Source organism: Gallinula chloropus (assembly GCF_964237585.1).
Source record: "Gallinula chloropus genome assembly, chromosome: 25".
Lineage (NCBI taxonomy): Eukaryota > Metazoa > Chordata > Aves > Gruiformes > Rallidae > Gallinula > Gallinula chloropus.
In genome coordinates, this window is record NC_140110.1 from 5,397,784 (window position 1) to 5,410,680 (window position 12,897).

General features: G+C 50.5%; 1 protein-coding gene across 1 annotated transcript; it reads right to left on the reverse strand.

The window, feature by feature from the left end:
* Positions 1-490: 490 nt before the first annotated feature.
* Positions 491-11,613, reverse strand: LOC311200977 (olfactory receptor 14J1-like; the record flags this gene model as incomplete). Its single annotated transcript, XM_084275276.1, has 2 exons — positions 491-496; positions 10,765-11,613. 2 exons carry the CDS (start codon positions 11,611-11,613, stop codon positions 491-493), a joined length of 855 nt encoding a protein of 284 aa, XP_084131402.1.
* Positions 11,614-12,897: the final 1,284 nt, after the last annotated feature.

A 12,897-nucleotide genomic window follows, 5' to 3' on the forward strand; every position in this document is an offset into this window, starting at 1 on the left:
ACTTGAATGATGAGGGAGGTGAAAGAGACCACAAACAATAAAGCAGGTAAAGGGAAAAGTGAATATTTCATCTACTGCCATTGGTATATTACCTGGAAATTCCCAGGTAGTCAAATGATTAAGCTGATAAAGACAGTAAATATTTTTCAAATATGAGAAAAAATAAAAGAATGAAAAAGTATGGCACTTTCCAGGCAGACATGATACCAAGTAAGCACAGCTTTTCATTACACATTCTCTGTGTCACACAGGACCTAGAGATCCTGCATTAGTAATGGGTGAACGTGAACAATGTAATTACAGCTTAGAGAACCAGGCAGGTGAAAAAAAGCAAACCCAGAACTAAAAAAAAACTAAAAAAAGGGAGTGGTGATAAGGTGAGTTACATGGTTGGTGATACGAGCAGCTGCTGCTGCTTAGAAACATCCAGTCGTCAGTTTCCACACGGCATCCTTGAGCTCCTGGTTCCTCATGCTGTAGATGAGGGGGTTCACTGCTGGTGGAAACACTGAGTAAAGAAATGAAACTAACAGGTCCAGAAAAAGGGAGTGGATGGAGGGGGGCTTAAGATTGGAAAACATACCAGTGCTGAGAAATACGCAGACCACAACCAAGTGAGGGACACATGTGGAAAAGGCTTTGTGCCGCCCCTGCTGCGAGGGGATCCTCAGCACAGCCCTGAAGATCTGCACATAGGACACCACAATGAACACAAAACACCCAAAAGCAAAACAGACACCAACCACAATGAGAGCAATTTCCCTGAGGTAGGCATCTGAGCAGGAGAGCCTGAGGATCTGTGGGATTTCACAGAAGAACTGGTCAAGGGCATTGCCATGGCACAGGGGGAGTGAAAATGTACTGACTGTGTGCATCACAGCATTGAGAAACCCACTGCCCCAGGCAGCTGCTGCCATGTGGACACAAGCTCTGTTGCCCAACAGGGTCCCGTAGTGCAGGGGGTGGCAGATGGCAACGTAGCGGTCATAGGCCATGACAGTGAGAAGACAGTACTCTGTGACAATCAAAAATACAAAGAAAAAGAGTTGAGCCACACATCCTGTGTAGGAAATGGCCCTGGAATCCCACAAGGAATTGGACATGGATTTGGGAACAGTGGTGGAGATGCAGCCAAGGTCAAGAAGAGAGAGATTGAGGAGGAAGAAGTACATGGGGGTGTGGAGGTGGTGGTCACAGGCTATGGTGATGATGATGAGGCCATTGCCCAGGAGAGCAGCCAGATAGATGCCCAGGAAGAGCCAGAAGTGCAGGAGCTGCAGCTCCCTTGTGTCTGCAAAGGCCAGGAGGAGGAACTGGCTGATGGAGCTGCTGCTGTTGGACATCTGCTGCTGTCAAATGTGGAGACCTGCCAGAGGACGAAAAGATAATGAGAATTTAGGGAACTTTTCTTTCAGGAAAACCTCTTCCAGTTCTCAGGGAATAGCCTCAGATTGACTCTCTATATTCAGGAAGACTTTTGTCAGGTCCCTTTTGGGAGGTCTGCTTTGTGCTGGCTTGAGTGTGCCACTGCTGGGAGGAGGGTCAGCTGTGGCTCTGGAGAACTCAGTCCTGCCTGGCAGCAGTCAGTAAATAGAAGGATGATGTGATCTCAGACTAAATCCCCTGTGGATAGCAATGAGCTTTTCAGCACTGTCACTCTAATCTGACCTGATGGCAGAGCAGAGCTTTGGAGCTTTGGTTTTCTCCTGCCTGTAGCTGAGGAGTGTTTCTCCTGTCAGAACTCCCTGACATTGCTGCTGCAGTGCCAGTGAAACCTTCCCCTGAGTGCAGCGTGGGGAGAGCTGCTCTGTCCATCAGCCCTGCTCTCAGCTGCCCTGTGCTGGATGCTCTCTGATCACACCCTGCTGATCCCTGCAGAAGAAACTGGACCCCACAGAGAGCTGAGGAATCCAGTCTCACAGGGCAGAGCTCCAAAGCCCTCCTGCGGTCTCATCCTACCCAAGGAGGATCTCAGCTCCCCGCTCCCAGCCAGGGACACACAGGGCTCAGTGCAGCTGCCCACACACAGGTGATGAGTGGCATTGCCACGGCCTCTGTGCCGAGATGTCTCCTGCATGGGGCTCCTCTCTGGGGCACAAGAGTCCCTGGGAGAGCGGTGCCATTGTGGGGGGCAGCTGCAGCCCAGCAGGAGCTGCCTGGAAAACCTCAGTCCTACAGATGGGGGTCCTGAAGTGAGGGTCAGCTCAGTGCCAGCCCCACCAATGGACATGATCAAAGCCCCAGGTAATGGTGGGACAAAGGCAGCAAGGACAGGAGGGGATACAGCAGGAAATGCTGCAGCAAAAGCTTTAGGGTCAGGAACAGACAGACAGGCACTCAGGGGTTTCTCCTCACTGCTGGTTTGGCTGCCAAGGAGAACACTCAGCCTGAAACCCAGTAACTCTGGGTGCAGAGTCTGTGCTGGGTGGCAGAAACTAGGAGGTGGGTGTCGGGAAGTGTCAGGGAGGTTCCAAATCCCCACTGCCAGGGCATTTCTGGGAGCAGGTCCTCCCTCCCTGACAGTGTCACTGCTGCCTGGAGCTGTCCCTGCAGATCCTTCTTTTTGCCCATCTCACCTCCTGCTCTGTGCTCACAGACCTCATCCAACCTGCCCTGTGCTCAGCTCTGCTCTGCAGACCCCTCCTGGCATCAGGGCACTGCCCCAGGGAACCTCTGTGTGTGCAGGGCTCAGCCCAGGCTCCAACAGCTTCATGAGAATCAAGTTTTCACTGCATATTCTCAAGGGGAGAAATAAGTTCTCATCTACCACACTCAGCACAGCCCCCAGGAGAGGAAAAGTCAAAGCAAACACTCTGCCTTTGGAGAAATATTCTCTTTGGCATTTCTCAAGGATCAGCTCTGGCTGGGAGCAAAGCTGACCCAGGCAGCACTTTGTTACAGCAGAAGGACCTTACATTGCCCTTCCCTGGGTCACTGCTTTAACCCAGAGGTGCTGTCTATATCCCTGTGGAAAGCCCAGCAGGCAGGCTGAGTGCTGACCCTGGCAGCAGCAGAGTCCCTGCCCCAGCACACAGACCCTGGGACACAAGGACCCTGCTCACAAGGACAGCCCTGGGCACCCCTCATCATGCCCAGGAGAAGACAGCTGTCCTGCCCTGTGCCTCTGATGGGGCAGAAGGGCATCACTTCCAGGCAGCACTTTCTTGTCCTATAGAGAATCTGTCCTCCTGACAGACCCCACACACTGACCCATGTCCCTGCTTTAGGAGATCCCTCCAGGAACAGAACCTGCATTGCTCTGCACCCACAGACATACCACTGACATACTCACAGGTAGAGTGCTGAGGATATTTCTCCTCCAGTGACTTCTCAGCATCTGTCAGCTCTCTCACCCTCTCAGGTCTCCCCTTGATGCCTACTGGCAGTGTCCCCAGCCCTGTGCGCTTGGCAGAGGAGCTACTCTGTGGCAGAGCTGTCCCTCATCATTGCTGTAATGTTTCATCAGCTCCCACTGTCCCAGGAGTCCAGCCCAGCTAGAGCAGAGGAGCAGGTGAAGGTGTCACATACTCCTCGGCTCCTCTGAGGTATTCCTGAAGCTCCAGGGAACCAACTTGGAAAGACACTGAAGTTCTCCCTGCCATCTGCTCTCTAGGCTGGGGAGAAATCCTTCTGTCCAGCAGAGTCCTTTCTCCTCATCAAACACGAGCTGGGCAGAAGAATCACTTTTTCTTGTCTCCACATGAGACAGGACCCACAGAAGATGACGGGAAGGGGACTCTTTCCCCTTGGGGAGGGTAAAATGTATGACAAGTGACTAGATGCACCTCATCCTTGCTTTGCAGTCCTGGGGCTGAAAGGGGATGCAGCTTGGGCACATGGCTGCCCCAATCCAACCAAAGCTGGGATTCTTCTTGCCACAGTTCCAGTGGGCACAAAAGAGGCACCTGCTTCCTGGGAGCTGCTGGTCCCAGCTCTCATGGGAATTAATGGAGGGTGGAGGCCAAGAAGGAGGTGTTCAAACACCAACACCTGGTGAAACCTGAGGGGCCAGAGGTGCTCCAAGAGACGTGCAGGGAGATCCAAGAACAGAACGTTAGGAGTTGGAAGGGACCTCAAAAGATCATCTAGTCCAACCCCCCTAACAGAGCAGGATCACCTGGACTAAACCACACAGGAACACATCCAGGTGGGTGTGAATTCTCCAGAGGAGGAGACTCCACAACCTCTCTGGGCAGTCTGTCCCAGGGCTCTGGCACCCTCACAGTGAAAGAGTTTCTCCTGACATTCACATGGAACTTCCTCTGCTCCAGCTTTTACCCATTGACCTGAATAAGGCCACCCCTCAGTCTCCTCTTCTCCAAGCTAACGAGGCCCAGCTCCCTCAGCTCAGAGGAACTGGCCAGCATTGCCCCTCTGCAGCAAGAGGACCAGCTCAGAGGACATTGGGACAGGCTCCTGGAATGGCTGCATGTGAAACGTGGCCAGGCAGGATCCAAGGATTCCCACAGGGAGGCACATGCCAGGGGGTGACCTGTCACTGGGAAGCTTGCCCCACCTGGCTCTGGGCCTGTGAACAATGCTGCCTGCGGCTAGAGCGGCACCCCATGGAAGAGACCCCCCTGCAGCTGAGAGAGAAAAAGACCCTTTGGGAGGCCTGGCAAATTGACTCTATTGGAGCCCTTGGGAAGGCGGAGGGGAAACAATAGTATTAGTGGGGGTGGAAATCATTTCTGGCCTAGTCCAAGCCCAGGCATTTCCAGGAGCAGCAGGAGAACATCCAGGGCGGGCCCTGACCAATTGGTTTCGCTTTCTGCCAACCCCCAGTCTGCTCAGTCAGCCCAGGGCAGTCATTTCACTGCTGCCAAGGGGCAGGAGTGGGCCAAGGAAGGAGGAGTCAGGTGGGGATTTCACCCCCCGTGTTGCCCCCAAGCTAATGAGATAATGGGGAGAACTAATGGGCTTTTGAAAGGGTTTTTAAAAGCTCATCTGGGGAAACGTTTGTGCCCCCTTCTTCAGCCTGGGGTGGCAAATGGATTTATAACTTTAGGCCAGCAGGTGCCCAACGCTTTTAACCTGAGAAATTTTTGGGGATGTGGGAGCCATTCAGGATTTAAAGACTGGCCATGGACGTTGAAACAATATCCCCAGAATGGCTCCTGAGTGATCTAAGTGACATAACCATTGGTCATGATTCATTCTATTGGAATGAGGAAGGAAAACCTTGGAAAACCCCAGTTCCAGAAAAGGGGGAATATTGTCTGAATTGGAATGACAACAATGGAGGTTTTGTGGGTCACAGTGTTTGTGACTGGACCTTCAGGTGTGGAAATCCTTGTGTCTTCCCTGGTTGTTAACCCATTAATTGTACAACTTATAATCACTCTTTTCCTGTCAGAGGTGACATGTTATGGTGCATGTTGAGCAACACCACTGGTGAGAAAAACTCATCTCTCAGTGGCTAAGTTGGGCATGGGTCAATGAAATTGGTCATAAGAAATGATTTGATAGCTTTGGGTCTAATAGGAATCTTACAGGAGTTGAGATATTGAGGGAATCCAACCCTTTGGCTTGTGGTAGAACCTGGTTGGCATAACCAACCAGGAAGTTACCATTCAGTGTAACTATAGCAATCAGGTAGGAGCATGGAGAGGCATCCTTTGGATTAATGGAATAAAATCAAATAATTGAATTAAGCATCCTTTGGGTTTAAAAAACACCACATATTTTGAAACTCCCTGTAGTTCTGATTTAAGACTCAAAGTGAAATGACCATTTGGCTTTAAATGTCATTACTGGATTTGTGGCCACCATGCTTATTGAAAATGACCAAATAATTGGAGCAGAACATGTTATGTAGGTTATATACACCCCTTCTTTTTGTTGTTGTTGTGTCCAGACCAAAGTGGAAACAGTTTGGGAATTAAGGTCTATGACGACCTCAGTTGGTATCGAGGGTCCCTTGGTGTTTCTACAGCAGGTCATTGCAAAGTGTCTGGGTCACACAGGACCAAGAGCTCCTGGATTAGGAAAGGATGGAAGTGAACCATGTTATTACAGCCTAGACAAGCTAAGAGGAAAAAAACAACAACTAAAAATGCTACTAAATACACACGGGTTCTCACGTGAGTTACATGGCCAGCTCTGTGCAGAAGAGGATGAGCAGTTTATTGCTGCTTAGAAATATCCAGTGCTCAGTTGACACATGGAATACTTGAGCTCCGTGTTCCTCATGCTGTACATGAAAGGGGTTGACAGCTGGTGGAAACGCTGGGTACAGAAATGCCATTACCAGGTGCAGAAGGTAGGCAAACACATCATTTTGAGGATAGTGCTGTGATGCAAGAAGTCACTGGGAGGACATGTGGATGAGCTGGTGGCTTTGTGTTTGTGGGAACAGCTGTCTAGGATGAAGAGACAGCAGTATGGGCAGGGTCATCGTGGGGTGGGAATGAGGTTGGAAAACGTGTTGCATCCCTGCAGCCTAAAGGAAACATGCAGAGGTGTGAGGCAGTGTGGCATGGGCTGTGGTGCAGAAGGCTAAGGGTGCCAGCCAGGGTGAAAGGGCCTGATAGGTCTTTTCCCCCTTGGCTCTTGCTGATGTCCTGACACAGAAGCCTCAGGGAAGACACATTGTCCTTGTGGCCATGGAGCATGGTTGACTCCTTGCAGTCACCCCAGGGGAGGTCACCATGTGTCACAGTCCTGACCTTCCACTTGTGTTACCTCCCCACATCCAAAGGAAGAGCCCTGAGACACAGGTGAGGGTCAGGATCTCCCTGCCCAGGGGCTGGGGGTCAGCACTGGCATTGCTGCTTCATCAGACCAAGCCAGGTTGTCCTCAGCATAAGAGCTGCCTCTGCTTTGCCTGTGTTTGTCCTCATGGCCTCCAGTTGTCTGCTCTAACGAGCCCATGGGGAGGCTTTGTCAGGAATGGCTCCCAGTGGGGCCTGTTAGTGCTTCAAGGTACTTTGGGCATTACTCCTGACTTAAGTTCTTGAGAGGTTTCATCATTCTCCTCTTCGTGTCTGAGGTCTCTGGACTCGGAAGAAAAGACACCATGGGGCTCATTAATATCCAGAAAGCACTTACAAGCATGGCTCTTCAACTCATTTTCATTAAAGAGCTCAAGACTTCTACTACTCGGATGTTTTTTAGGTCCTTAGTGATGAAGATGTCAAAGGAATTTCCCATGGAGGACGTTTCTCCAGTCACAGGTATTTTCTGCCATGGCTCAGTTGATAGAAGAAGTGACAGCAGCATTCTGTGATGGACATGGGTCTGCTAAGGAGATCTGGACAGGCAGGAAAAGCAGTCCCTTGAGATCCAACCCTGCATGCAGAACCTTGCTCTTCCCCAAGACCAGCAGTTCTCTTGCTGACCTCCTGGGACTCCCAACACTTTTCCTGGCATCATCTGTGCTCACAGGCACAGACAAATTTCTCTGACCACAAACAGCAGTTAACAATGATCCAGTTTAATAACCATGAAATCTCTCTCCTCAGCTGCTGCTACGGCCAAGCAGCACGTGAAGGGGTCAGCTTTTAAAAGGGATTCTCTCCCAGAACAGTTTCAATCAGATACATAGAAAGGTCACTTATCAACACCCTGAACTTCTGACAGAACAGTTCATTAGACTTCTGACAGATGGGACGTTTTCCAACTCTCAGAAGCTCAAAGAAGAAACCAGAGAGTTGAGCAGCAGCTGAATTACCAAAGAGGAAGCAGAGGTGGAAACCTGTGAGCAAAGTGAAGTGCATACATGCAGCTAGTAATGGGGAAAAGGTGTCCTTAGGCATGGCCTTATCATCAGGATAGGTGGAAACACCTGAATGATGAGGGAGATGAAGAGACAGCCTGGTGGTATGGCAGTTACAGGGGAAGGTGAGTATTTCTTCTGCTGCCATGGGTACAGTTCCAGAAAATTCCCCTTCTGTCATGGTTAGAAAGCGTTGCCATTCCAGACAAGTAGCCAAGTGATAGAACACTTCTGGTATGTAATATTCAGAAGGTGCAGTAACAGGTTTGTGGGTCAAGATACGGACAGGGAGAGATCAGGCACAGTTACTCTCACGGGCAAAACAGACTCAACAAAAATTTAATAGTAAAATCTAATTGATTACCCCAGCAAAAGAGAGTGGATATATGAGAAATAAAACCAGATTTTAAAAGACCTACCCCCACATCTCCCTTTTTTCCCAGTGTCAACTTCACTCTCTAATTCTCTCCCTTCTCACCCTGAGCAACACAGGGACCAGGGAATGGCTCTCTTGGACCAAGAGGAAACTTCTGGCAGCTTCTTGCAGAAACCACCCCTGCACACAAATCAGCCACCAAGCCCTTGCCTCACAAACCCAGAACAGGATGTATCACTGTACTGGGTCTGGATGAGATGGGTTTAATTTTCCCCTCGGGAGCCCTCTGAGGACTGTGTATTGGTAGCTGGTGAGGTGCTGGGGACACACCACTGTGTGGCTGTGACTGCGCAGTGCTGGCACACATCAAGGCTGTCACTCCAACACCTCCCCTCCCCTCAGTGGTAGGCTGGGGATGAGTGAGATCCTGGCAGGGGACACAGTCAGGAGAGCTGAGCTACTCCATACCACTGATGAGTCCAGACTCTTCAGTATCTTTGCTGGGGACATGGACAGGGGGATAGTGTGCACCCTCATAGGATTGCTGATGCACTGAGCAGTGTGGTGAGGTTGACACAGGAGGGAAGGGACATCATGAGGGACCTAGACAGGCTGAAGAGATGGCCCCATGTGAAATGAAGTTCAACAAGGCCAAGAGCAAGGTCCTGCACGTGCGTTGGCACAATCCCATGCACAACTGCAGGCTGGGTGGAGAATGGATTGAGAGCAGCCCTGGTGGGATGGACTTAGGGGAGTTGATGGATGACAAGCTCAACATGAGCCAGTAGTGTGTGCCTGCAGCTTAGCAGGCCAACCATGTCCTGGGCTGCATCAAGAACAGCGTGGCCAGTACATCAAGGGAGGTGATATTGCACCTCTACTCCGCTCTTTTGAGACCCCCACCTGGATTACTCCGTCCAGCTCTGGGTTCCCCAGTACAAAAAAGATGTGGACCTGTTAGAACAAGTCCAGAGGAGAGCCATGAGGATGATCAGGGGGCTGGAGCTCCTCTCCTATGAAGACAGGCTGCAGGAGTTGGGCTTCTCCAGCCTGGAGAAGAGAATGCTCCATGGAGACCTATTGCAGCCTTCCAAGACCAAAAGGAGCTACAGGAAAGCTGGACTGGTTACAAGGGGGTGTGGATAGAGGACAGGGAGAATGCTTTTTACCTGAAAGAAGGTGCATTAAGATTAGATACATGGAAATGAGTCTTCACTGTGAGAATGGCGAGGCCCTGGCCCAGGTTTCCCAGAGAAGCTGTGGATGGCTCTGGGTCAAGGACAAGGAGTTTAGGCTGAAAGAGGGTAGGTTTAGATTAGATGTTGAGAAGAAATTCTATACTGTGAGGGTGGTGAGGCACTGGCACAGGTTGCCCAGAGATGGTGTGGAAGCCCCATCCCTGGAAGTGTTTAAGGCCAGACCAGGTGTTCTGATTTAAGCCCAGCTGGACTTTAAGCACCAAGCAGCCACTCATTGACACTCAGCCCCCACGAGGATGAAAGGACAAAGTAAAAACCTCCAGGTTTGAGATACAAACTGATTATTACAATAAAGAATGTGATGGTGATGATGACAACAACAATATACAAGAGAAACAGCAAGACAAGAACAAGACTAAGAACATCCAAATAATAATATTCACCATAGTAATATTTACTTTATCCAAATTGATTGATTTCACATGTGATGGAATCTGCTCTAGTGAACTCTCTGCCTTAATCTCCAATCCATGAGACTTTTTTTGCATTTCTCTCTGCCTGTCTAGATGTGGACTTCTCTCCTAGTCCTTTGGTGTCTTTCTGTGGAGGGACAAATAACCTCTCCAAGTGGAGAGAGAGGTCAGTGCTGGAAATGGTGGTCATTTCTGGCAGTTTGGTGATGATCACCTTGTGGTCTGGCTTAAGGCTGACTTGTGGACCTGGATTCTTATTTATTGTCTCTTCTGCCTTCCTCCCCATCCCACACACACATACTCCCACCTTCTGTCAAGAGCGTGAGTGCAAAGATTGGCTGAGGTACTTAGGGGGGTGGTTTAGATAGTAATATAGGTGTAAGGGGGATGGTTGGATTGATGATCTTGGAGGTGTTTTCCAGCCTTAATGATTCCCTGACTCTGTGATCACTCTGGGGCAGCTTCTCCTGGGTGCCCAGAGAAGACGGGAACAGACCTGACCCTGCTCTGCTGGTCTTTCGTGCCTCCTTCAGGAAGCCTGGCTGTGTGAGGACACTGCCATGTGCCTCTACACTGCACCCACTTTAGGTTTTCTCTCCAGAGCATTTTCCTGGGCACGTCCTTGAGAACAATGTTGCAAGCAGATCTAAGCCTTCAGGAAGTTCCAGAGAAGTGCTGAGAGAAAGAATCAAGTCACTTCTGGGTCCTGTATTTTGTTTTAAAACCAGCGAGTGCAGCTCGTATCCTGTGCAGCATCTGGGTCACACAAGACATGGAGATACTGAATTAGGAATGGTGGGAATGTGAACCACATTATTGCCACATAGAAAAGCTAGAAGAAAAAACTGAACCAAATCAAACTAACTACTGTGAGTTCCACAGTCAGTGATATACAGAAAATGATGGGCAGTTTATTGGTGCCTAAAAAATTCTGTCATCAGTTTCCACATGGCATCTTTGAGCTCCTGGTTCCTCATGCTGTAGATGAGGGGGGTTCACTGCTGGAGGAACCACTGAGTACAAAACTGCAACCCCCAGATCTAGGGATGGGGACAAGCTGGAGGGGGGCTTCAGGTAGGCAAACATGGCAGAGCTGAGGAACAGGGAAACCACAGCCAGGTGAGGGAGGCAGGTGGAAAAGGCTTTGTGCCGTCCCTGCTCTGAGGGGATCCTCAGCACAGCCCTGAAGATCTGTACATAGGACACCACAATGAACACAAAACACCCAAAAGCCAAAGAGAAGCTAAAAGCAATAACTCTAATCTCCTTGTGGTAGGTCTGTGAGCAGGAGAGCTTGAGGATCTGGGGGATTTCACAGAAGAACTGGTCAAGGGCATTGCCATGGCAGAGGGGCAGTGAAAATGTATTGGCTGTGTGCAGCACAGCACTAAGAAACCCACTGCCCCAGGCAGCTGCTGCCATGTGGACACAAGCTCTGCTGCCCAGGAGGGTCCCGTAATGCAGGGGGTGGCAGATGGCAACGTAGCGGTCATAGGCCATGACTGTGAGAAGAAAAAGGTCTGCTGAAATGAGAAAGACAAACAGAAAGACTTGGGTAACACATCCTGAGTGAGAGATTGCCCTGGTGTCCCATAAGGAGTTGGCCATCGATTTGGGAACAGTGGTGGACATGGAGCCCAGGTCTATGACCGAGAGGTTGAGGAGGAGGAAGTACATGGGGGTGTGGAGGTGGTGGTCACAGGCTATGGTGATGATGATGAGGCCATTGCCCAGGAGAGCAGCCAGGTAGATGGCCAGGAAGAGGCAGAAGTGCAGGAGCTGCAGCTCCCGTGTGTCTGCAAAGGGCAGGAGGAGGAACTGGCTGATGGAGCTGCTGCTGTTGGACATCTGCTGCCATCCAGTGGAGAGACCTGTCCAAGGAGGAAAAGGAACAGTGAGAAGTTAGGGAACTCTTCTCTGAGGAAAACAGTTTCCAATTCACACTGACTCTCTGTATTCAGAAAGACTTCTGGCAGGTCCCTTTTTTGAGCTCTGCTTTGTGCTGGCTTGAGGGTGCCACTGCTGGGAGGAGGGTTGGCTGTGGGCTCTGGAGAACTCAGTCCTGCCTCGTTTAAGCAGAGATTTCTTAGAGGAAACCCCCTCACCATTTCCCATAGTAATCCCCCTCCCTGAGATGAATGAGAAATCTGTCAGATAATTTCTCTCCCTTACCAACTGAATGACATCATGTCTCACAGCTTGTGGACCTAGTTCCCATGTAGACTCTTCCAGGGCAGGACACTCAGCGTTGGTTCCAGAGCAGAAGCTGATCCATACTGACACTCAAATATTAGAGACCAAAAGCACCACGAAGGGCTGGGGGAACAGGAAAGAAAATGGCAATGCTCTAAAAAAAGAAATGAAGCAAGAAGGGCATGCTGTGCAGCCTTCTCCTTACCCTGCTGTGCAATCATCTCACAGACAGGGACACTGGAGGGCAGTCGCTTTTGTCTGCTTTGTTCTGTGGCTGTTGTAGGACACAGGCACTTCTCCTAGATTTGAGGTTCCCCTGCTGAGGCTGTGACTCATGGCCAGATCCCATAGCCCTTGGGCAATAGGCTCTGCTGGGTGGGAGAGGAGACCTGGTTTGGCTCCGCAGAAGGCACCCTTTGATTGCAGGAAGGTGACCAACTTGTCCCTCCCATGGAGTTTGCAGTAGTTCATTCCCTGCCCAAGTCTGTCTCTGCTGCCAGGAGCTGTCCCTGCCAGCAGCTGGGCCTCTGTCCCCATGTGTCCTCCATGGAATGGCTCACAGACCCCATCTCATCTCTGACATGCAGACCCCTCCTGGTAGCTGGGCACTGCCCAGCCCAATCCCTGTTCCTGAAGCAGCTAAGGAGAAGATCAGAGATGTAGTAACAAGAACTGGGGTCTCCATCCCTTCTCCACAAAGGAGAAAGAAATTGCCATTCTACACTACCCACCCAGCCTCCTTCTCTTTCAGGTCAATGCTGCCTTGATGCTTTTCCTCCAAAGGACCCTCGGCCAATGTCTTGGGCTTGATCTGGAGCTGGGAGCAGCCCTGGCTCATACATCACCCTCTGTAAGCAGGAGGAGTTTGACACAAATTTCTCCTGCATGCCAGCTATAGGATGGACCAGGTCTGGCAGATCCCTCCAGGATGTGCCCTGC